Here is a 20,634-nt window from a genome sequence, read left to right as displayed (position 1 = left end):
ATTGCCTCTTCTTATTCTGCTTCAGCTCTGAGGGGTGGGAATCTGTTCCTGAATTCAGGGAACTCATCTTGCTCTTTGTTAGAGTTGCAAAGTGTAGGCCACTTATAAATTGCCATGGTTGGAGGGTGATAAATTCAGATGTAGTGCTCATGTTGGAACTACTGCTCCCCTTTTAACCACTGAATTATATTCTGTTATTTATGAATCTTGCTGGATTGTCCAGGGAAATGTAGCTAAGAGCATGGACCAGTGTAGCTAAGAGCACGGACCCTCTTTTGTTTTCCCAGGCTGTTTATAAAGCTGATTTGGAATGGCTGCGGGGAATCGGATGGTTGCCAAATGATTCCCTTGGAGTCAAGCATGTCAAATATGCTGGAGATCTCCTGAGTGAGGTAACCAAATGTTTTTCAATACTAAAATTTTCTTCAGGGGTATATATCACTCAAAGTATTTAAAATGGTTTAAACAATGAGGGATTTTTTCAAATGAAAAATGCAACTGCAGTATTTTCACAACATTTATTATGTATGGAGAGGTTTTTCTCCATGAGAACTTCCTTGTCTTGTGTATGTATTCAGAATTGCTGTAGTAAGCATCAAATATTCCAGGCCAATCTGTTCTTCTCTTTCTTGTACAGAGGAAGTACCGCACAAAAGCTGAAACTCTCCCGTTCACTCCCGTGGCTGACAGAGTTGATTATGTCACAGCAAAGAATAGCACTGAAATCCTCAGTGATGTAAGTTTGCTCTCAGTGTCTGCGTGTCATTTGACTTCTGTGATTCTGTATTTAATGTGCTTTGTCTACCAGCCTTGCCAATTCAGGGGTTGGTTTGTTATTTTATGTGCAAATTATGGTGTTTTCCCAGTTCTGTGGGGATGCTACAAGGCAGTCATTTCTTTCTGTGTCCTAGATTAAATACCACAAAGAATGGAATGAGGCCAAGACAAATTATACTCTCACAGATACACCACAGCTGGACATGGCCCGAGAGGCAGCCAGAATTCTAAATCAGGTGCGTGGTCTCTCCTTGACAGCTTTTACTCACATTTTTGAGGTATTTAGAAAACCTGCCTTATTAATCTGAAGGAAGGATTTCTTATTCTTATACTTCTGTATAAATTGCATACATACAGTAATCATTATCACTGTATTAGTGTTGAATTCCTCATCACTTTTATTTCCCACAGAATTTATACAAGGAAAGCTGGGAGAAAGAAAAAGCCACTGGTTACCTCCTGCCTCCTGACACGGTGCAGATCACTCATGCCAAGCACTCCAGTGATGTCCAAAGTGAGGTAATGATTCTTCTCATTAGGAAGATGAGTGCTTGGAAGCATGGAATGTTAAAGGCCTTGAAAATTCTCAAACAGACTTAAGAAGCTTTCCATCGGGGGTAACATCCAGACTTTGCGTGGCCTGTGAATTCCACTATGTCCTCCAAATAATTCAGTTATCTTTGTGATTATGGGGTTTGGAGATACTAGTGCTGAAGGTCAGACTCCTTCCACATTCCCTCTCTCCAGAAACAGTCCTTTCAAAATCAACTGAGCTGGACTTCCATACTTTATAAGTGTTAAATAATAAAAAAAAAGTGTAAAATTTGAAGTGATACTATGATTATAACATATATGGCTCTGATTTCACTTTTTGGCGTATCAAAACCTCTAGGCCAGTACACACTTCTAATTTTTAACATTTACATAATGGATCTTGAAATTATTGCATGACTCTTATTTGGAATAAACATTTTGTCAAAACAGGTTGATGTAAATACCATAAGTAAGCATTCACTCTTCAGACAATCTCAAATAATTTGTTTCAAAATGAGAGTAAATGTGCTTGTTAGAAAACATTTTCTAGCAAGTCTTTCCTCTTGTGTTAACAATATCTTTTACTGAAAATGGGGAGTATATTAGACCAGAAAATGCTATATTTTGAACAGGAAGGCTTATACAAAGTAATATTATTGTTTGTGACCAGATTTTTATCTGGTCATGTGCTGAAAACCTAAAGTTGCATTTGAGAACTCCCTGTCTGATCTGCTCTTTGTGTTGACAAAGCTGAAGTTGTTCCCAGGTTAAAACCAGAGTGGATACAGTTTGTGCTGATTTTCTCTGTATTTCTGCCCTCTCCCACCAGCTGAAATACAAAGCTGAGTATGTCAAGCAGAGAGGTCACTACGTGGGAGTTGCCAAGATGAGGGATGACCCCAAGCTGGTGTGGTACGAGCACGCGGGCGAGATCCAGAACGACAGGCTGTACAAGTCAGACTACAACAAAACCAAGTCCAAAATCCACATGCCTTCGGATGCCATGGCAGTTGTGGCAGCCAAGGAGGGCCAGAACCTGGTCAGTGATGTTGAGTATCGCCAGTACCTGCACCAGTGGACCTGCCACCCTGACCAGAACGATGTGATCCACGCCCGGCAGGCCTACGACCTCCAGAGTGATGTGAGTGATGGTGCAGCCCTACGAGGTCCTTTCTGGATCTGGCCTAAGGTTGTTGCCCACAGCACATAGTCCATCCTGAGTTCAATAATTTCTGTCCTTTTGCATTGTCTTTCTGGTTTAGAACGTCTACAAAGCTGATTTGGAGTGGCTCCGTGGCTGTGGTTGGATCCCTCTCGATTCAGTGGAGCATAAGAAGGTTAAGAATGCACAAGAACTGATAAATAAGGTAAGAGAAAATATTTCAGCAGCTCCACAATTGGCACTTCTTTCTCATGCACAGTGTTTATGACATTATTTCACCTCTTTGCAGAGAGCTTACACAAAAGAAGCCCTGGAGAACTTTTCCAAATACACCAGTGTGGTTGACACTCCTGAGATCACCTTGGCAAAGATGAACTCTGTCAATCAGAGTGATGTATGTACCTTTTTTTAAAAATAAATTTCATATAGAAGAATTAGGGGATTATTTAATTGCTTTTGCTAACTATACTAGTTTTAACCTTATATATTTTTGTGTGCACCTCATTAATAACAGGCTTTCCTGGGGTGAACAAGTTTACTAAGTGATATGAATGAACAACACAATATTGCTGTCTAAATAATTTAACATTTTCCTGTAGAAGAATATGGCATGCCCCTGACTTAGAGCTGGCAGAGATTTTTCTTACAGAAGACTGAGTCCTGTTTTTGATGAAGAGTTCATGGAATTCCTGGTGTTGCTAAATTGCATTTGCTGAGCAGTAACTTAAATTTTTCAAGAATACCATGTGTATTTTGAGGTGACACAGTAATGTTTACCTGTGTATTATAATGGTTGAAATGTCCTACACAACATTGTTACATTATGACACAAGAAAATTAATGTCTACTACTAATAGATGGACTAATGGGAATAATGTATTTCTCCTGTGGAATTAACAGTGTGTTTGATTTCTTTTGTAGCTAAAATACAAAGAAACATTTAACCAGGAGAAAGGCCAGTACATTGGGTCTGATGATACTCCTGCTCTGCACCATGCCAAAGACATGGCCTTGCTCCAGAGTGAGGTGAGATCCCATAAATATCAACCTTTGAAGTGTGGGGTGGACTTGAGGAACTGTTCTACTCTCAGTAGTGGCACTAGGGAGGTTACTTAATCCCTTTTTTCTGCAGCTTTCCTATTTGGATCACTAGAATCAGGATGATTTCTTTCCTTATTGAAGTGATCTCAAAGGACAGCTGTGTGGTGCTTGGAAGTCATTTGGTTTTGTCATGGTGTGACAAAATTAAATATCATTCCATCCAATAATATCTTTGGGGACTACTGATAAATTTTACATTTACTTTTTGTGTAAGAAATGAAAACTGTAGATGATTTACATAATTGGCAGTTACTTTTGAGTAGTCTCACTGATTTTAATGAGAAACCTCAATTTTTTTAAAATGTGTTTACTCATTCATAAGAGTAGGCACTTCATAATTTGATCTGAAGGTGAATATATTTAATATTTAACAAAATAAGTATTAGGAAAGTGCCATTGACGCTAATGTTTCTTTAATAAACACCAACAGTTCTTAAAGATTTTTCACAATTTTGATAATCTATAAAATTATCAATCTCAATTCTGTACTACACTTTTATACCAGAGCTCATATCTATATTTTGGATATTTTTAGTACCCTTCTGGTATAAATGTAATAACCAAAGCAAGAATCAGCTAAAATCTGTGCTCAGGTAGCTACCTAAAATGAACACTTGTCCTGTTTGCCTTCTACTGAATGTCTGTTCAAAATGAACATTCTCCATTTAATTTATTGGGAACCACTCTGTAAAAATATTCTGTATTCCATGTCATATCCCATGTGTGTATAAATGGGAAATATAAATTATTTTTTCATTAAATCTGTGTATGCTTTTTCTTGTCTAGAAACATTACAAGAAGGCTTGGGAGCTGAGCAAGCCCATTGGATACACTCTGGATGAGAAATATGTTCCACTTGTGGGAGCCAAACATGCAAACCACATCAACAGTGAGGTCAGGAGGGATTTCCCATTCTTTCCCTTCCCCCCCCGCCATTTGTTGTCAAGAATGAACATTAAAATTTCCACATGAATATTTTTTCAGCTTAAATATAAGGAAATACACGAGAAGCTGAAGGGCCATTACCTGGCTGGGAAGGATATTGGTGATTTCCCCAGTGTCATTCACTCCCTGGAATTCCAGAAAATGAGAAGCGCGGTAAGGAATGAATGAGTCTGGAATATTTTCCATTTCCTTTATTTCACCATTTATTTCACTGATGAAATGCACTATTTCATTACTTAAACATAAATCATGCAAAGTTTAATTGAGCTGTAGAATCACAAGATCATTAAGGTTGGAAAAGACCTCCAAGATCAAGCCCAACCTTAACATAAATCCACAATAATATCAGTAAAAATTATTTCAACATGTTTATATTTCCTGAATGCTTATTTTTATATGTGGGTTGAATAATTGAATTTAAAATTACTTAGGAGATTGAGAAGGGATTTGTTCAGCTATTTGTAATACTACAGTAAGGCAAAAACCCCCCTTTTTCTGTTTCAGTCTAAGGATCTGAGCAGTACAAAATACCATGTGGGATTCATTTCCTTTACAAATAAAAGTGTAGATGTTGAGTTGAAATAGGAATTTAAGAGCTGGAAAAGAAAATGCACATTTGGTGTGTTGCTGTTGTCAGCACTGCACATACAGCATGTCATGCAGGGCACAAAATCAGTGTAATCCCAAATATTCTATCTTTAATTAGATGAAAACCACGTGTGGAGCATGAGTTTTTTAATCCTGAAGACTTTTTAGTTTTCTCATCAGCTGTTAAAACTGCAAGTGAAGGTAATTGTTGTCCTTCCAGAACTTTGACACAATAAAAGGAGATTAATATCCAAGTTAAGATTTCTATCCTGTTAAATCCCATGGCAGTTTAGCTACTAAATCCAGAGACCACATCTCAGATTATGCTGTCACCTTTTAGTCCAAAATCCAAAGTTATACAGAAAATCACTCTGATTTCCTCTCACATTTCCCCAATCTTTGCTTTTCAGCTGGCCTACAGAAAGAACTATGAAGACACCAAGAAGAATGTGCATATCCCAGCTGACATGATGAACCACGTCCTGGCCAAGAAGTGCCAGTACATCCTCAGTGACCTGGAGTACCGCACCTACTTCCACCAGTGGAGCTGCTCCCCTGAGGAGAACGATGTCATCCACGCCAGGAAAGCCCAGGAGATCCTGAGTGATGTATGTTTGTCACTTATTCAGAGCCATAGATAAGGCTGGCTTGGAAGGGACCCATCAAGGTCATCCAGCACGCCCCAAAAATCCCACCAGGAGCCTGAGGGCATTGTCCAAGCCCTTCTAAACTTATAGGAGCTTACTGAACCCATTTGTTTGACATTATAGCCTTTCCCATAATTTTTCCCCAAGTATCTTCCACAATACTTAAATATGAAATTAATAACTGTGGCCTTGGATTCCTAGTACCAATCACTGCAGTGATCCTTATCTGCTGTAATTGGGAATGCTGAAATTAGCACAGGGGCCAGGATAGCATCCAGAATCCTTCTGGATCCAGTGGGTCTGGAAAAGAATTCCCCTTGTTTGTTGGGGTTGTATCAGCCCCCAGGTGAGAGAATTGTGATCATATTCTGCAGTCAGTGGTGTCCCAGCTTGGGCCAACCAACCTTCCCAATAAAATCTGAGGGTGTGTGAATTGCCTGGCTTAGTAGGATGCAGAATTCCTTGGTTCAATTGGTAGAAGGCAAATTTCTTCCTAACCTAATGTTCTGTTCACTTCCATGCAGTCTGTGTATAAAGATGACTTAAACTGGCTGAAGGGACTTGGATGTTATGTCTGGGATACTCCACAAATCCTACAGGCTAAGAAATCCTATGACCTGCAGAGCCAGGTAAGTCTTCCTTAAATAAATAAATACTTATGTGTTTTTTTTCTTCCATTTATGATTCACTGGAGTTGACATGTCCTAGTCCAGAGCTGAAAGAAGTAATTCCTGTTACATCAGAAGTATTTTGTTTAAACTGTGAAAATACAGTCTTGGACTTGCTTCTGTAGAGACATCACTTGTATTATTGGAGGAGGAGAAAACTTAGGAGAATGTAAAGACAGCTGTGGTTTTTAATTTCATTATTCCTTAGTCCATACTGGCTATATATGAAGTATTTCTATTTAATGACCTGTCACTTTCAGAGTTGATCTTAACCAAGCTATAATCTTTAAATTCAGCTGTCCAGATGTGATTTTAAAGGAAGCTGGCAGGGGATTTCCAGGTAATTTCCAGCACTAACGAGTGTTTTGTTGGTTTTGTGTCCTTAGATAAAATACACCTCTGCAGGGAAGGAGAACTTCCAGAACTTCAGTGTGGTTACAGACACCCCTGTCTATGTGACTGCTCTGCAAAGTGCTGCCAATGCCAGTGAGGTGAGTCCCCACCTTTCCTGCTCAGGATTGTCCTGCTGAGCATTGAAACTATTCACTAAACCCAGCTTTCATCCTCCAGGTGAAATACAAGGAGGAATTCCACAAAACTAAGGACAAGTACACAACTGTGACTGACACAGTGGATTCAGAAAGAGTTCAGAGCTTGAAACACCTCTATAGTGATGTAAGTATTTATACACAGTTTTCTTTTTCTTAAGGACTTTTAATGTGGGATCTTTGTTTTATTTTGTCTGTTCACTCTTTGAAGACAAACATCCAAACCAGGAGCTTCTCAAAGCCAGTGCTGGCCCTCTGCACTGCTTGAGCTTGGGGCAGATATTGTATTTCAGGCAAGGGCCATATTTTCCAATTGTAATGCCAGTCTTGGCAAAACACCTGGATTAATAAATAGATTTCCTGAATAAAATTGCACCTGAACAAAATTAAAACCTTGTATGACAACAGACATGAATAGTTAGAAAGGATTTTTGTCACCCTTTACATGCACTTGATATTAAGTGTCACTTAATATCTTCTTTACAATACTTTATTATGTGATGTCTAAATAAAAGCAGAAGGGCTTTTGATTTCTATTGGTTGTTGGTAATTATCTACAATTAATTTTCCACTCACACAACTTTCTATTTCCCCACAGAATCTCTACAAGAAGGCCTGGGATAAAGTGAAGGCCACCAGCTATGCATTACAAAATCTGTTTTTCCACTCACACAAACTTTCTATTTCCTCACAGAATCTCTACAAGAAGGCCTGGGATAAAGTGAAAGCCACCAGCTATGCACTGCCCTCAGATACTGTAGCCTTGGCACGTGCCAAAGAACTGAAGCACAATGCAAGCATTGTAAGTGAATTAAATTCTTAATTTTTTTTAATCATTGCAGTGGTTAAAAATATTTTAACAATTAAATCCTTCATGCCTTGCATCTACTATAGATATAAATATTTTAACACTTTAATTTTCCTTCCATTTTTAATTGAGATGTAATATATATCTGTAGATAATGATTTTTCTCTGATAGTCATTTGGGTAACAGTCCTTTGTGGCTTTTATGGAAAAAAAAAAAGGTCAATTTTTATAGTAATCCAAACTGAAAATGTCAGGGTTTTTCTAGTCCAAGAGTATCCAGGTCAGAAAAAAACCCAAAACATCTTTAAATGATGCTTACAAAGTATAGAAAACTTCTTATGCTTTACTGAAGTTAGACTTAAGAGAGACCACTCCACAGATCTCTTTAAATGAAACAGCTGGAAAAATAAATAAGTGCCTTATTCTACATCTATTTATGTTTTAAATCCTCTAGTCAGCTGTTGTTTTGCAATGTGATTGTTATGATGTGCTTTCTTCTGCATTTAAGATATAACAGAAAACTAAAATCCTGCTTTAAAGCCTTTAAAAGCCTTTACTTGTTGCACTCAACTTTTTGCTTAATGCTGATGAATTTTGTTCCAAACCCACAAGTGACTCATGGGAGTCAGTTAATTGTTGCATTTCTTTGCTTGTGTTCAGGTCAAATACCGTGAGGAATATGAAAAGTTCAAAGCCCTGTACACCCTCCCCAGAGGTGTTGAGGATGATCCCAACACAGAAAGGTGCCTCAGAGTTGGGAAGCTCAACCTTGATGTAAGTGTTGGTTCTGGATGTGTGTTTTCCTGGTAAAGCCATGCTCATCTCAGAAGCAGCCACTTAAGGAATCCTCCTGCCTTGATCCACACCTCCCATTCCCACTTGCACTTGGCAGTGAGCAGTATTTGCTAAACTCTAGAATACAACCATAAATTTAAATTTTAACTCAATTACTGCATTGCCTGCATGGCCAAACCTTTAGTGTAATATGGGTGAAATCATCATCTGCCTTCTTTTAGCTCCTCAGCACAATGAAAATTGAACAAATCACATTTTACCTCCCTTGTTGAGGTCTGCAAATTATTTCTAGAGCAGGCCAGATGTAAATTTTAGTCAGACTCAAAGTGATCTCTCTCTGACTGACATCCCGCAAAAATAGCAATGATTTCCTGCAAGTTTATCAACAATTTATTCTTCAGCTTTATGAAACTGAACTTTAACTTTGATTCCACAGCGTCTGTACAAAGAGGCCTATGAGAAGACCAAAGCCAAGGTGCACATTGTCCCAGACATGGTGGACATCATCTCAGCCAAGGATGCCCAGAAGAAGATCAGTGAGATCGATTATCGCACGCGGCTCCACGACTGGCTGTGCCTGCCAGACCTGCAGGTCAACACCCACGTGAGAAGAGTCACCGACCAAGTCAGTGATGTAAGTCCCCAAGTCACTTGTTCCTGGCTCACTTTTGAGAACTTTCCTTCATTTGTGCTCTGTTGGACGAAATGATTCAGCAATAATGTCGCTGGAGCGCTCTGAAGTTTCCACTTGACTTCATTTTTGTGACACTTGCCAATAAATGGGTCATTGAGATGGGGCTTATTTGAATAGAATCAGAAAATCCCAGAGTGGTTTGGGTTGGAAAGGACCTTAGAGCTCATCCAGTTCCACTCCCTGCCATGGGACCCCTTCCACTATCCCAAGTTGCTCCAGGCCCTGTCCAACCTGGCCTTGGACACTTCCAGGGAAGGTGAGTCCACAACCTCTGAACAACAATTTCAATAATTTCAGTGTTAATAGTGCAGGCATTTGGGTCATAACATTACAGTTCTACCCTCTCTGTATATTGTCCTTTATTTGGTTGCATGAGGTGTGGAAACTTTGGAAGTCTGAGAAAATCCTGGTTGGGCACAGCTTCTACACACTTGCCTTGAGCAGGTCAGCCCAGGAGTAGGATCTGGCAGTAAATCAGAGCCCAGTAGGAGGTGCAGGTAGTTAATTTTTAAAAAAAATAATTGTTTTTTTAATTTATTGCCCAAATTGAAGCAAATTGAACAAAAATTATTTAAATTCCAGAAAGAATTGTTTTGATTTTCTCAAACAAACAAACAAATCAAAGTGGTAGAAACCTTCCTTGCCATCATTTGATAGTTGTGTTTTGGAGTGATTTAGAAATAAGGGATTAGGTCCTGATGGAATTCTTACAGGTTCTTTCTGTGCTTCCTTAGGTGATCTACAAGGATGATCTGAACTGGCTGAAAGGCATTGGCTGCTTTGTCTGGGACACTCCTGAAATCCTGCATGCCAAGCAAGCCTATGATCTTCGCAGTGATGTGAGTGGATAACCCTGGGTTTGCTTCTTAGTCTTCTCTTTCACTCCACTGTGGCTTTACTCCACTCCAGGTGTAGTGGAATAAATGTTATTTATCCTTCTTGATTGAAGGATTCACTAAATAACAAGCCATAGTTCCAATATACTCTCTGTTTCAATGCTGGTTCACTAATAAAATAGCTCAGTGATGAAATGAATAGTAAGTATAGTAAATATGATAATAAATTAATTAAATTAACAATTACTAGCCCTAGCAATTAGAGCTCTTGCTTTCTCTCTGCAGATTAAGTACAAATCTAAGGCAGAAAAAATGAAGAAGGACTTCACTGTGGTCACAGACACTCCTGTCTATGTCCAGAATGTGATCAGTGCATTGAATTTAAGTGAAGTAAGTGTTTCTCTCACCTTCCAGCCAATATTCCCAATGCTGTTACCTCACCAGCTTTAGAAATGGGACTTTTAATATGTTTTTAATAATTGAATTTTAATCATTGTTGATTATCTACACCTCATTGTAGACATAGTCACTAAAATCATTAATTGCCTGAAGACAAAAAACTTCAATCTATTTTTTAAAGGAACAATTCCCATTGTATGCAAACAAAACACACCGTGAGAGAATGTGACAATTACGACTTTCTCTCTTTCCCAGGCTGTCTATCGTGGTGATTACAAGAAGAATGTCCAAGGCAAGATGATCCCCACTGATAAAACAGTGGATCTGGAGCGGGCATACAATGCAAACAAAATACAGAGTGAGGTAAGTACAGAATTTCAGGCTCCACAGAGTTTGTGATACTGAAAAACCAAATTGTCTGCTTTTAGCTTTTCAGGTGAAGCTGCATGTCACTGCTCTGAAATGAGAGTGGGAAAATATCTTCATTCAAGCTACAAAAATGCATTTTAATGAGTTTTTCCCCAGACATGGGGGAAATCTTTTGCCACTTGTGATGCAGAGGTTTCTGGGGTGGAGGGATTTTCCCCTCAAGTATTGCTGACAGCTGTACCAAGTCTTTCTCTCTGCTCTTGCAGAATTTGTATCGCTGGGCTGGTGTGAATGCTCTGCCCACTGGCTACAGCCTTCCCACGGACACTCCCAACTTCCAGCACGCCAAGCACGCCCAGCACATCGGCAGTAATGTAAGTCAGGGTCTAAATCCTTCCAAATCATCTTCTACACCATGGCAATGATCAGCAGCCCCAGCCAAGGGACTCTCAGCTTGGGCCTTTACTATCAAAATAGAAATTTCCTCAGCATTATGCAAATACTGTATTAGATGCAAGAAAAATGTATTATATTATTAATTTTGGGCCGTAGGATAAAGGGAAAAATAATTATGATGTGTGGTGTATTTAACTCTGATACAGCTACATCTCACTTGTTTATCTCTAAAAATCTGTCTCTTTATACAGCATAAATTGCTGTCAGAACTTCGGTGTAGCCAGAATCATGATCAAATTTAGTTTCTGTGTGTTTTTGTACTTCTTATAGCTGAAATATAAAGAAGCCTATGAACACATGAAAGCCAAGGGCTACACTCTGGGACCTCAAGATGTTGGCTTTGAAAATGTGAGGAAAGTCAATCAAGTCATTAACGAGGTACAGTAAATATATGTATTTGCTTTCAGTTGCATTTGCAGTGCCCAAAATATTCATAATGAGATTACATTGACTGCTGAGTTGTAGGATCCCTCTTCTTTGAGGCTTTTTAAATTATTTAGAGAACTATCCGTCAAGAATAGTGAGGGATCATTGATCAGGCTGAAACTGTTACCATAATATAAAACTGCAGTCTGATTTTGTTAGCTGTGATTAAAGTTGAACAGAAATGATTGTATCTGTATAAAATTGTGTCACAATAGTTTTAGGTTTTTTTATATATATATATATATATATATACTCACTTCTTTGATTATTGGCTTTAATAGCATGAAAATTCAGTATATGAATTGACATGTTTTTAGGATTAGAGTCTGAGATTTCCAGGATTTATTGAACAATTAATGGGTAGAAAACCGTAATTTGTGTAAGAAGGGCTTTTCCTAGGTAGAAAACAGTAATTTGTGTAAGAAGGGCTTTTCCTAGGTAGAAAACAGTAATTTGTGTAAGAAGGGCTTTTCCTAGGTAGAAAGCAGTAATTTGTGTAAGAAGTGCTTACGCTGCACGGAACTTCTTTGCCATTTCAAGGTTTTGAGCTGTGTTCAAATGCAGAATGTTGTCTCTTGTGACAGAGGCTGTACAGGGCAACCTACCACAAGAACAAGGACAAGATTCACACCACCCCTGACACGCCCGAAATCCGCCAAGTCAGAGCCACCCAGGAGGCCGTCAGCGATGTAGGTGCCTTCCTAACAGAGCAACTGAAGAAACTGACATTATCCCCTGACCAAACAGGTGAAATGCTCTTTTGTTCCTTGTTTTCCAGCTCATCTACAAGTCAGATTTCTTCAAGATGCAGGGCCACCTGATCTCCCTGCCCTACACCCCTCACGTGCTGCACTGTCGCTACGTTGGGGACATCACCAGTGACGTAAGCAGCACCTGCAGTGAGGTCCAAACCTCTCTGCTGGGACTGGGGTTGGGTTTCTCTCACTCCCTTTCTGTTCTGTAACAAAAAAAACCCCTTTCTTACTGCATTTAAGGACCAGAGATTGAAATGATCCCAAAGGTCAGCCGTTGATTTGAATTTCTCTCGTAGATTAAATACAAAGAGGACCTGAGGTGGCTGAAGGGCTTGGGCTGCTTCCTCTATGACACTCCTGACATGGTCCGTGCCCGTGACCTCCGCAAGCTCTGGGTAAGAGTTTTCCCCTGGGAACTGAGCAGGACAACAATGGATTTATTTCTGTGCACGCAGGAAGTGAAGCAGATGAAAATGAGCAAAGAATGAGAGAATTTTGTGCCGTGCAGCCAATTTGTTGTTTCAGAGCACAGTTGGGTTGCACTGTAAAATTTCCTTTATTAATGCTGCTTTTCCTTTTCAGTCTAATTATATCTACACAAGTACTGCCAAGAAAATGTGGCCTAAAGTCCAGGTGGTGTTGGATACTCCTGGATACAGAGCAGTGCAGGAACTAAAAACTCATCTGAGTGAGGTAAATTCTGTTATTTCTGCACAATTTTGTAGCTGTAATTAACCCCTCCCTGTGTTTTTACTGGAATACATGAAATGTTATAATAGCAAAGCTGTGACTGTGCAGCTTCTGAACGATAGCAGAAGAAATAATTCCTGGACCTGTCTTTTTCCAGCTGGTTTACAGAGCTGCAGGCAATGAGCTGAAGACGAAATACACTTCCATCCTTGATACACCTGACTTCATAAGAGCCAAGACAGGACAAAAAATACAGAGCCAGGTGAAAAAATTGTGCTGATATGAAAATCAATCAGTGGATCATTCTAAATATATTGTTGAAGTACAGCAAAATCTTTCCAGGCCTTTTCCAAGCAATGTAGAATTCCTAGAAATTGGTGGTTATGTTTATATTGTGAATTTGCAGCTGTTTTTCAGAGACATAAGGTAGAATTTAGTAGAAGTGTGGGGTTTTTTGATTATTTTCTTTTTTTCTGCAGTACTTGTACGTGGAGCTTGCCACAAAAGAGAGACCCCACCATCATGCTGATGGTCAGACTCAAGCCTTTGCACATGCCAGGAATGTCAAGGACATGATCAGCGAGGTAAAATCTTGTTTTCTAATTTGCTGCCACTCTGCTGAACTCTTCAGAAGTTTCATTTCTAATTTTAGTGCTAATTTCAAGGCTCAAATCTGTTTAGCCTTCATTTATTTTTTGCTCTCTTATGCTTTAGTTCCACATTTCCTTGTAAGTTCTGGTGAAATTAAACATTCTGAAAACACGTTTTACGATTTTGTAAGAATTTTTTTTTCCAAGTTGGCAAATGCTTCTAAGATTGCAATGATGACTCTTCCCTCTTGTGTCTCTCTCAGAAAAAGTACAAAATCCAGTATGAGAAGATGAAGGACAAATACACCCCAGTCCCTGACACCCCAGTGCTGATCAGAGCCAAGAGAGCCTACCTGAATGCCAGTGATGTGAGTACTCCAGGAACACCCCCTGCTGCTTCTCCTTGCATTCTCCATGGAAAGAACAGCAAAAGTCAGTGGGGAACAAACATGCAAAGCACAGAATATGTCAGTGTCCCCCACCAAGGAAGTCCCCTTATTTACATGTCTATTTCCATTTGAAATTAGGAACATTATTCAGTTTAATTTGATTCTACTGCAATGCCTCTTTTTCTCTTCCAATTTTTAGAATTCATTTTCATTTTCCTTTGCACTGAAGAGTGGCTGTACAGCAAAGTAAAACAGATTTAAAATAATTTGCTTACACATCAAGTCTCCAAATGGAACAGGCTGGAGTGAAGTGATTGATGCTGGGGCTAGGATAAAATAACTTTTATCAGCTTTTTTTGCTTAGTTTTGTGTTAGCAGTAAACTGCCCTGTCACTGGGAATGTGTTCATTTTTTAAATTCAGAAATAGAATAGAGAGAAAAATTACCTGAGCTGCTGCACAGGAGGTTGTTAAGGTGAAATTGATTTTTTCAAGCGTGGAATGGTTATTTGTGATTTAAGCCAATTTAAAAATGCTCATTTGTGAGAGCTTTTCCATATATTTCACAACCAGCAGGATGTGAAAGGATATGTGCAGGGCTGGTGCTTTGTTCTAGGGTTTATTTAGTCTTACTGCTCTAAGAGTGATTTTTAAATACTGCCAAGAAGCATTCCAGCTCTTCTGCACTTGGGAACTTCCCCTCTGAGAAAGTCTGGGATGATCTTCCTGCTTTCTTCTAGAGGAGGGCAGGGAAGATTTTTATGCCAGAAGTGGCACCTGTGCTGCTCTAGAGAGCATTCCTGTGGTGCAGGGATGTTTGTTCCTCAGTCTGCAAGTGAATTGGGTGAAATTCCCTGTAATTTTCACCACAAGTCTCAATGAAATCACAGTTGATTGTAGGCAATTGCAGCCTCCTAAAATTCCTCAGGGCTTACATTGGGATGTCAGACAGCAACATGTCCCTGGGTATCATTCTTGAGAAGTGAGGAGTGTAACTGAAACAGCTCCTGGCACATTAATCCCTTCTTTTGTGTTTTTTTTCCCCTCCCAGCTGCGCTACAAAGAAACCTTTGAGAACACCAAGGGCAAATACCACACAGTGAAGGATGCTCTGGACATTGTCTACCACAGGAAGGTCACTGATGACATCAGCAGCGTATGTACATCTTCATTCCTAATTAGTGTTTGGCACTTAATAACCTAAAATAGGCCACTTAGCCTTTTGTTCCATTTCAATATGTCAAATAATTAGGAAAAACTCAGCATCATCAGTGTTGATTTCTCTCTTTCTCTGGGATATTGATTGCTTTGGTGTTACAAGTTAATCTCATTTCCACTCTTTTAGTTCTGCTGTTTCGGGGTGGGTGGAAAATGAAACTTTTGTGTTTTCTGGAGTGTTCTCTTTGATTTTTTTACTTAATTCTTCTATTTTCTCTGCAGGTGAAGTATAAGGAGAATTACATGAGCCAGCTGGGAATCTGGAGATCCATCCCAGACCGGCCCGAGCACTTCCACCACCGCCTGGTCACGGATGCCATCAGTGATGTGAGTCCCAGCAGCTCCTGCACGGCCCACAATGGAGGTTCAAAGTGGTCTCCAGAATGAGCCCAAACCTGCTTTCTCAACAAAGGGAAAGCAGCTGAAGTTTTTCAGTGATTTACAATCAGACAGAATCTGATGGCTAAAACTGCAGCACATCCCCTTGTCAAATTAGCAGACAGTTTTAATTAATTTCATTTGTATTTGCTTAGATTTGTTAAGCCCTGTAACAACCTATAATTGTACATTTCTGTACATACACAATAACCCCTTACCTGTACATTATCTTTAATTCACACACAAACTGCAACAGCTAATGATAGATTATGTGTGTGAATAAACTGAGTCCATCACAAAAATAGGAGAAACTAATTTATTTTATAATGGATGTAGCTCTCTTTGCCACACCCTAGGCTGAGGTTCATTTCAGCACTCGTTATCTGCTTAAAGCTGAGTCTTTTCACTTCTTTTCTAAAGGTTAAATACAAGGAAGACCTGGAATGGCTCAAAGGCACTGGCTGCTATGTGTGGGATACTCCAAGTTTTGTCCTGGCAGAGAAGAATAAAGTGCTCTACAGTGGGGTGAGTGACACACTCTGAATTGTTGCTGAGTGGTTTTGGACATTTGCTGTCCATTTACAACTACTTGTTGCTGGTAGAAAAGTTAACTCACAAGTGCAATAATTTCACCAATTTTTTTTTGCCACAAGTTCTCTCTAAAATCACATTTTCATTGTGTTAACCTTCTTTGGGCTAATATGGGCTGGGTTTTGTGTGTTTGCTTTTCTCTGGCTGCAGTGTAAGTACAAGGAGAACTTTGAGAAGACCAAGTCCAAGTTCAAGTATGTGGCTGACTCTCCAAGCAATGAACATTTTAAATATGCAACTCAGCTGATGGATGCGGTAAGTAAAGATTCCTCTAGGCTCAGCCTTCAGGAGTTGGGCTATGGGTAAATACAGAGTTGAAGGTTGTCCTTCCTTAAAATCAGGCTTAAAGGTGCTTTAAGATCAGGCTAAAGTCATGAAAGGCAAGCTTGTTGTTCTTCTGGGTGTTAGGACAGAACAGGTTTGCAGAGCCTAGAAGGTGAAATCCCCACCCCTGTTCATTAATTTTTCATGGCAAAGGAACTTTTCCTTTGCTGACTTAAATAATGCTGCTGGTACAGGAACCCTGAGTGTTGGTTTCCATCTCAAAAAGGTGTGGGCAGAATTCCAATTGCTTTCCTAAAACCTTGATAAAGTCTTTGTTGGTGTTAGGAAGACAGAGTTATGTCTGAAGTTTCCCCAGCTTGTTTAATTTCAGTGATTTTGCCTGGAATTTTTCAACTCTACCACTCAACTTTTTCTTATTTTCCTCCAGTAGTGCTAAAGAAACAATTGACACAACCTAATAATTAATGAACACCCCTGGGTTTAAAATTCAAATCTCTCCTGGAGCTTGTAGGATTTGTGCTCTACAGCCCAGGACAAATTCCATGGAAAACACCACGTTCAGGGTGATTCCCATCAGCTTAGAGTTGGAACAGCCCATCAAAATCTGAAGCTTTTCAGCAAAGAAGCAGATATTTAGGTTTATATCTTAATATCTCATTCTTTTTCACCAGCCATTGTGTCATATCATTACCTGTCAGTAAGTTGATTATTGCGTTACCTGTTCTAGGTAAGAAAAGCTGTTTCACAAATTTGTTGAACAAATACCAAAATGTTTATGAAGATTATTCAGTCTAATAATTGCTCATGGGGCAAATAAAGAAAAAATTAATATCAGAAACATAAACAGGTGAAATTTTACCAATGGGTGCTCCATATATTGAAATGCTTGCCTAAATATCTTATGTTATATAAGTGATGTTTTTTAATAACATTTCATTGTGTTCTCTTTGGACTCAGCTCAGGAATCTACAACAAAGAGTTGCTTCTGCAGTTACTTTTCATGGAGAAAATCAATCATAAAATTGCTTAGTGAAGGGGTGGAATAGAGACATCCTTAAACTGTAGGCCGTCCAGAGGCAATGTAGAAATGCAATTAGCATCTGGAAATATTCTGCCTCTCCTCTTTTTTTCTTTTTTTTTTTGGTTTGGTTTGGTTTTTAGGTTTTTGTTGTTGTTGCTTGTTTGGGTTTTTTGTTTGTTGGGGGTTTTTGCTTATTTTTTGTTTGTTTATTTTTGGGGTGATTTTTGATTTTTATGAGGTTTTTTTGTGTTTTTTTCTGTTTGGGGTTTTTTAGTTGGTTTTTTGTTTGGTTTTTGTTTTGGTTTTTTGTTTGTTTGGGTTTTTGTGGTTTTTTGTTTGGGGTTTTTTTGTTGTTGTTTTGAAGTTTTTGATTTTTTTAAAAAAGTTTATTTGTTTGTTCAGGGTTTTTTTTTATCTTTAATATATTTTTCTCTTTTGAACATGACCTTCAACCCCAGCCTGTAAAGAGATTATACCAGTGATCTCTCTGTATCTTAACCCTCTCTTGTTACACTGTATGTGCTATTCTGAGCAGAAATTATATAAAGCAGCCTATGAGAAGCTCAAAGCTAGGTACAGCGTTATTGTGGATGATCCCAGGAACCTGCTGGCCAAGTGGGGCAGCACCCTGAGCAGTCAGGTACTGTGGGGGCACTGGAGCAGCTCTGTGTGCCACCCTCACTCCCAGCAGTGTCACAGCCCTGTGGTTTTTGTCATGTTTCTTCACTCTTCACTCAATCTCCATCCTGCCACCCAAAAAGGAGCCACTTTTTGTGTGAGCTGCTCTGTCCATCTGTCCTGTATGTACTTCCATTATTGTGCATCAATGGACATCAGGGATCCCCTCCCTTCTGAAGCCACTGGAGAGGTCTTAAAAATGCAGATTCAAGCATTTATTGTTTTATTACCTCTCTTTTCAAATCTTCTTGCTCATTTCTAGATAAAGCAACAGGGCTTAATCTCTAATTTACTCTCATCTCCCCCCAGAAATTCACAACTTCCTTAAAATGAGAGCAGGAAAACTTGTTAATATTTACCCTTGGCAGTGTTAGTAATCCAGATGTGAATTGTATGCACATGTGGCTGAATACATACAGCACCTTGCCTAAATCTCTCCACTCTCCAAGTGCCTGGGATCTAGAGCTGTGTCGTTGTTCATGTTGTTCATGGGTCTCTCTTGTCCTTGGTTGCCATTTGCATGGACAGAAAAGCTATAAATCCTTTGCCAAGATGCTCCTGCAGCACGGATGCAATGAAATTCTGAGGCCAGATATGCTGACAGCACTCTACAACACATACCTGTGGAGCCAGGTAATCTGCAGAGCTGCTGCTCTAGGACGCCTTAGATGCCACTGTAGCTGCTTGGACTTGGCAAATTTACTGCTCCCTCTATTTCCATGGACTTCAGACCCCAAAGCTTCCTCCTTCTGCTTAATGCTGGCTGTGGTAAAAGAAAACAGAATATCTGAAACAATATTTGCTGTCACTTGGACATGGCTCAGCTCAGGATGAGCTTGTCCCCATTTTCTCCTTTTTTATAAACAATTAGTATGTATTTCTCATATTTGTATAAAAAAAGCAATTTTCTGTACATTTCAGATATTGGATGTTAGCTGTTCCTGGTATTTCCCTAACCCAGTTCTCATTCTGACACCATTTCTTGGCCTGGCCCCCTTTGATAGCCCCAGTTCCTTAATTCAGGGAGAACATGATGGATTTGCCAGGGAGATTCCAGCATTTATCTCCCACTGTGCCCAGAATGGTGTTAGACACAGAACAGTTATTTTTGCTCTGAAATCACAGCTGCTGGCAATCAGCTCACCCTTTGCAGAGGAAAAATCATTCCTGATCATGAATTGGAATATAAATGATAGACTGGAAATGCAGCAGTGGAAAACCATTCTGTCAGAGGGAATTGTAATTTGTTATTGCCTGTGCCCATAGTGACATTCTTCAGTAATAAATTACTGAAGGTCTTTCAGACATTTGTGTTCCATTTTTCTGTGGATTTATATTCTTTCAGTACAAACTCCTTGCAGGTAACTTTGAGTATGTTTGAATTTAAAAAACAAGTGTCTGACCTGCATGTCCCCTGAGTTCACTCCATGTTATCATTGATTATTTGTTTATCATTTTTCATATTTTGTCTGTCACAGTCCCATTTCAAATGCATGGGTTTATTTTCTGATAAAGGGTAGAGCATGAAAATTCTTTTTAAAAAAATGTATTCTAACCTTTTCCAGCTGCCTTAAGGCTGCCTACAATGAATTTCCATCCTTGGTGAACCTGTTCTCACTTGGTGAACTCTGTGAGAAAAGGTTTAGAAACATGAGCAGGGCAAGCTGATCCTTAAGAAAATCATTATCAAGGCATAAATCCTGCTGCCAAAGACTTGAAAATACCCTGGCATTGGGATATATTTGGTAACATTTTCATCTCCTGCTGTGTGAGATGATTTACATTTCTCTTCACTCTGATCACAGAATCATTAAGGCTGGAAATGACCTCCAAGATCACCAAGTCCAAATTTCAACCAATATGAATATTTAAAAATGAGATATTGTCCATTATGAAACTTTAAAGCATCTGGTCTGCAAGGAATGATTTTTTTAGCTCAGTCTTGGAGATTTTTAGCTTGAAATAACTACAAAATGAATCAGACAAACAAGCAGGCAGCCTCCTGGGCCAGGAAGGGGTTTGCAATTCAGCTCATGGTGCATGTTCTGCTTCCTTTGGCTTTGTGGGAGGGTTTTGCAATTTTACCCATGGATATAATCCCACCTCTGGGAGAGGTTTTGCCCTGCTGTGTGTGATTAACTTAGAGCCTTTCCCATCCCCAGATTCAGTACAAGAAGGACTATGAGAAGAAGAAAGACAAATACACCACAGTTCTGGATACTCCAGAGTATTTACGGACCACAAAGGTCAACAAGCAGATCAGTGATGTAAGTGTGCATCCTTTGGG

General features: G+C 39.3%; 1 protein-coding gene across 1 annotated transcript in view; it reads left to right on the top strand.

The window, feature by feature from the left end:
- The window catches only part of NEB (nebulin), a gene marked incomplete at its 5' end in the record, with an annotated part of 67,777 nt that overhangs the window by 15,749 nt on the left and 31,394 nt on the right, over positions 1 to 20,634 (top strand). Inside the window, 35 exons of the mRNA XM_039711367.1 lie at positions 288 to 392; positions 638 to 736; positions 912 to 1,013; positions 1,189 to 1,296; positions 2,141 to 2,452; positions 2,574 to 2,678; positions 2,763 to 2,867; positions 3,395 to 3,499; positions 4,361 to 4,468; positions 4,559 to 4,672; positions 5,518 to 5,715; positions 6,279 to 6,383; positions 6,809 to 6,913; positions 6,993 to 7,097; positions 7,665 to 7,772; positions 8,439 to 8,552; positions 9,010 to 9,207; positions 10,002 to 10,106; positions 10,389 to 10,493; positions 10,758 to 10,865; positions 11,138 to 11,245; positions 11,598 to 11,705; positions 12,338 to 12,442; positions 12,532 to 12,636; positions 12,805 to 12,903; positions 13,091 to 13,201; positions 13,356 to 13,460; positions 13,678 to 13,782; positions 14,052 to 14,156; positions 15,228 to 15,332; positions 15,617 to 15,721; positions 16,193 to 16,297; positions 16,514 to 16,618; positions 18,876 to 18,980; positions 20,510 to 20,614. Coding sequence (XP_039567301.1) covers positions 288 to 392; positions 638 to 736; positions 912 to 1,013; positions 1,189 to 1,296; positions 2,141 to 2,452; positions 2,574 to 2,678; positions 2,763 to 2,867; positions 3,395 to 3,499; positions 4,361 to 4,468; positions 4,559 to 4,672; positions 5,518 to 5,715; positions 6,279 to 6,383; positions 6,809 to 6,913; positions 6,993 to 7,097; positions 7,665 to 7,772; positions 8,439 to 8,552; positions 9,010 to 9,207; positions 10,002 to 10,106; positions 10,389 to 10,493; positions 10,758 to 10,865; positions 11,138 to 11,245; positions 11,598 to 11,705; positions 12,338 to 12,442; positions 12,532 to 12,636; positions 12,805 to 12,903; positions 13,091 to 13,201; positions 13,356 to 13,460; positions 13,678 to 13,782; positions 14,052 to 14,156; positions 15,228 to 15,332; positions 15,617 to 15,721; positions 16,193 to 16,297; positions 16,514 to 16,618; positions 18,876 to 18,980; positions 20,510 to 20,614 — 4,095 coding nt within the window. The remainder of the gene's footprint in view (positions 1 to 287; positions 393 to 637; positions 737 to 911; positions 1,014 to 1,188; positions 1,297 to 2,140; positions 2,453 to 2,573; positions 2,679 to 2,762; positions 2,868 to 3,394; positions 3,500 to 4,360; positions 4,469 to 4,558; positions 4,673 to 5,517; positions 5,716 to 6,278; positions 6,384 to 6,808; positions 6,914 to 6,992; positions 7,098 to 7,664; positions 7,773 to 8,438; positions 8,553 to 9,009; positions 9,208 to 10,001; positions 10,107 to 10,388; positions 10,494 to 10,757; positions 10,866 to 11,137; positions 11,246 to 11,597; positions 11,706 to 12,337; positions 12,443 to 12,531; positions 12,637 to 12,804; positions 12,904 to 13,090; positions 13,202 to 13,355; positions 13,461 to 13,677; positions 13,783 to 14,051; positions 14,157 to 15,227; positions 15,333 to 15,616; positions 15,722 to 16,192; positions 16,298 to 16,513; positions 16,619 to 18,875; positions 18,981 to 20,509; positions 20,615 to 20,634) is intronic.

Source organism: Passer montanus, unplaced genomic scaffold, assembly GCF_014805655.1.
Source record: "Passer montanus isolate IOZ18808 unplaced genomic scaffold, ASM1480565v1 scaffold1, whole genome shotgun sequence".
NCBI lineage: Eukaryota > Metazoa > Chordata > Aves > Passeriformes > Passeridae > Passer > Passer montanus.
This window is presented reverse-complemented; position numbering and strand designations above follow the sequence as displayed.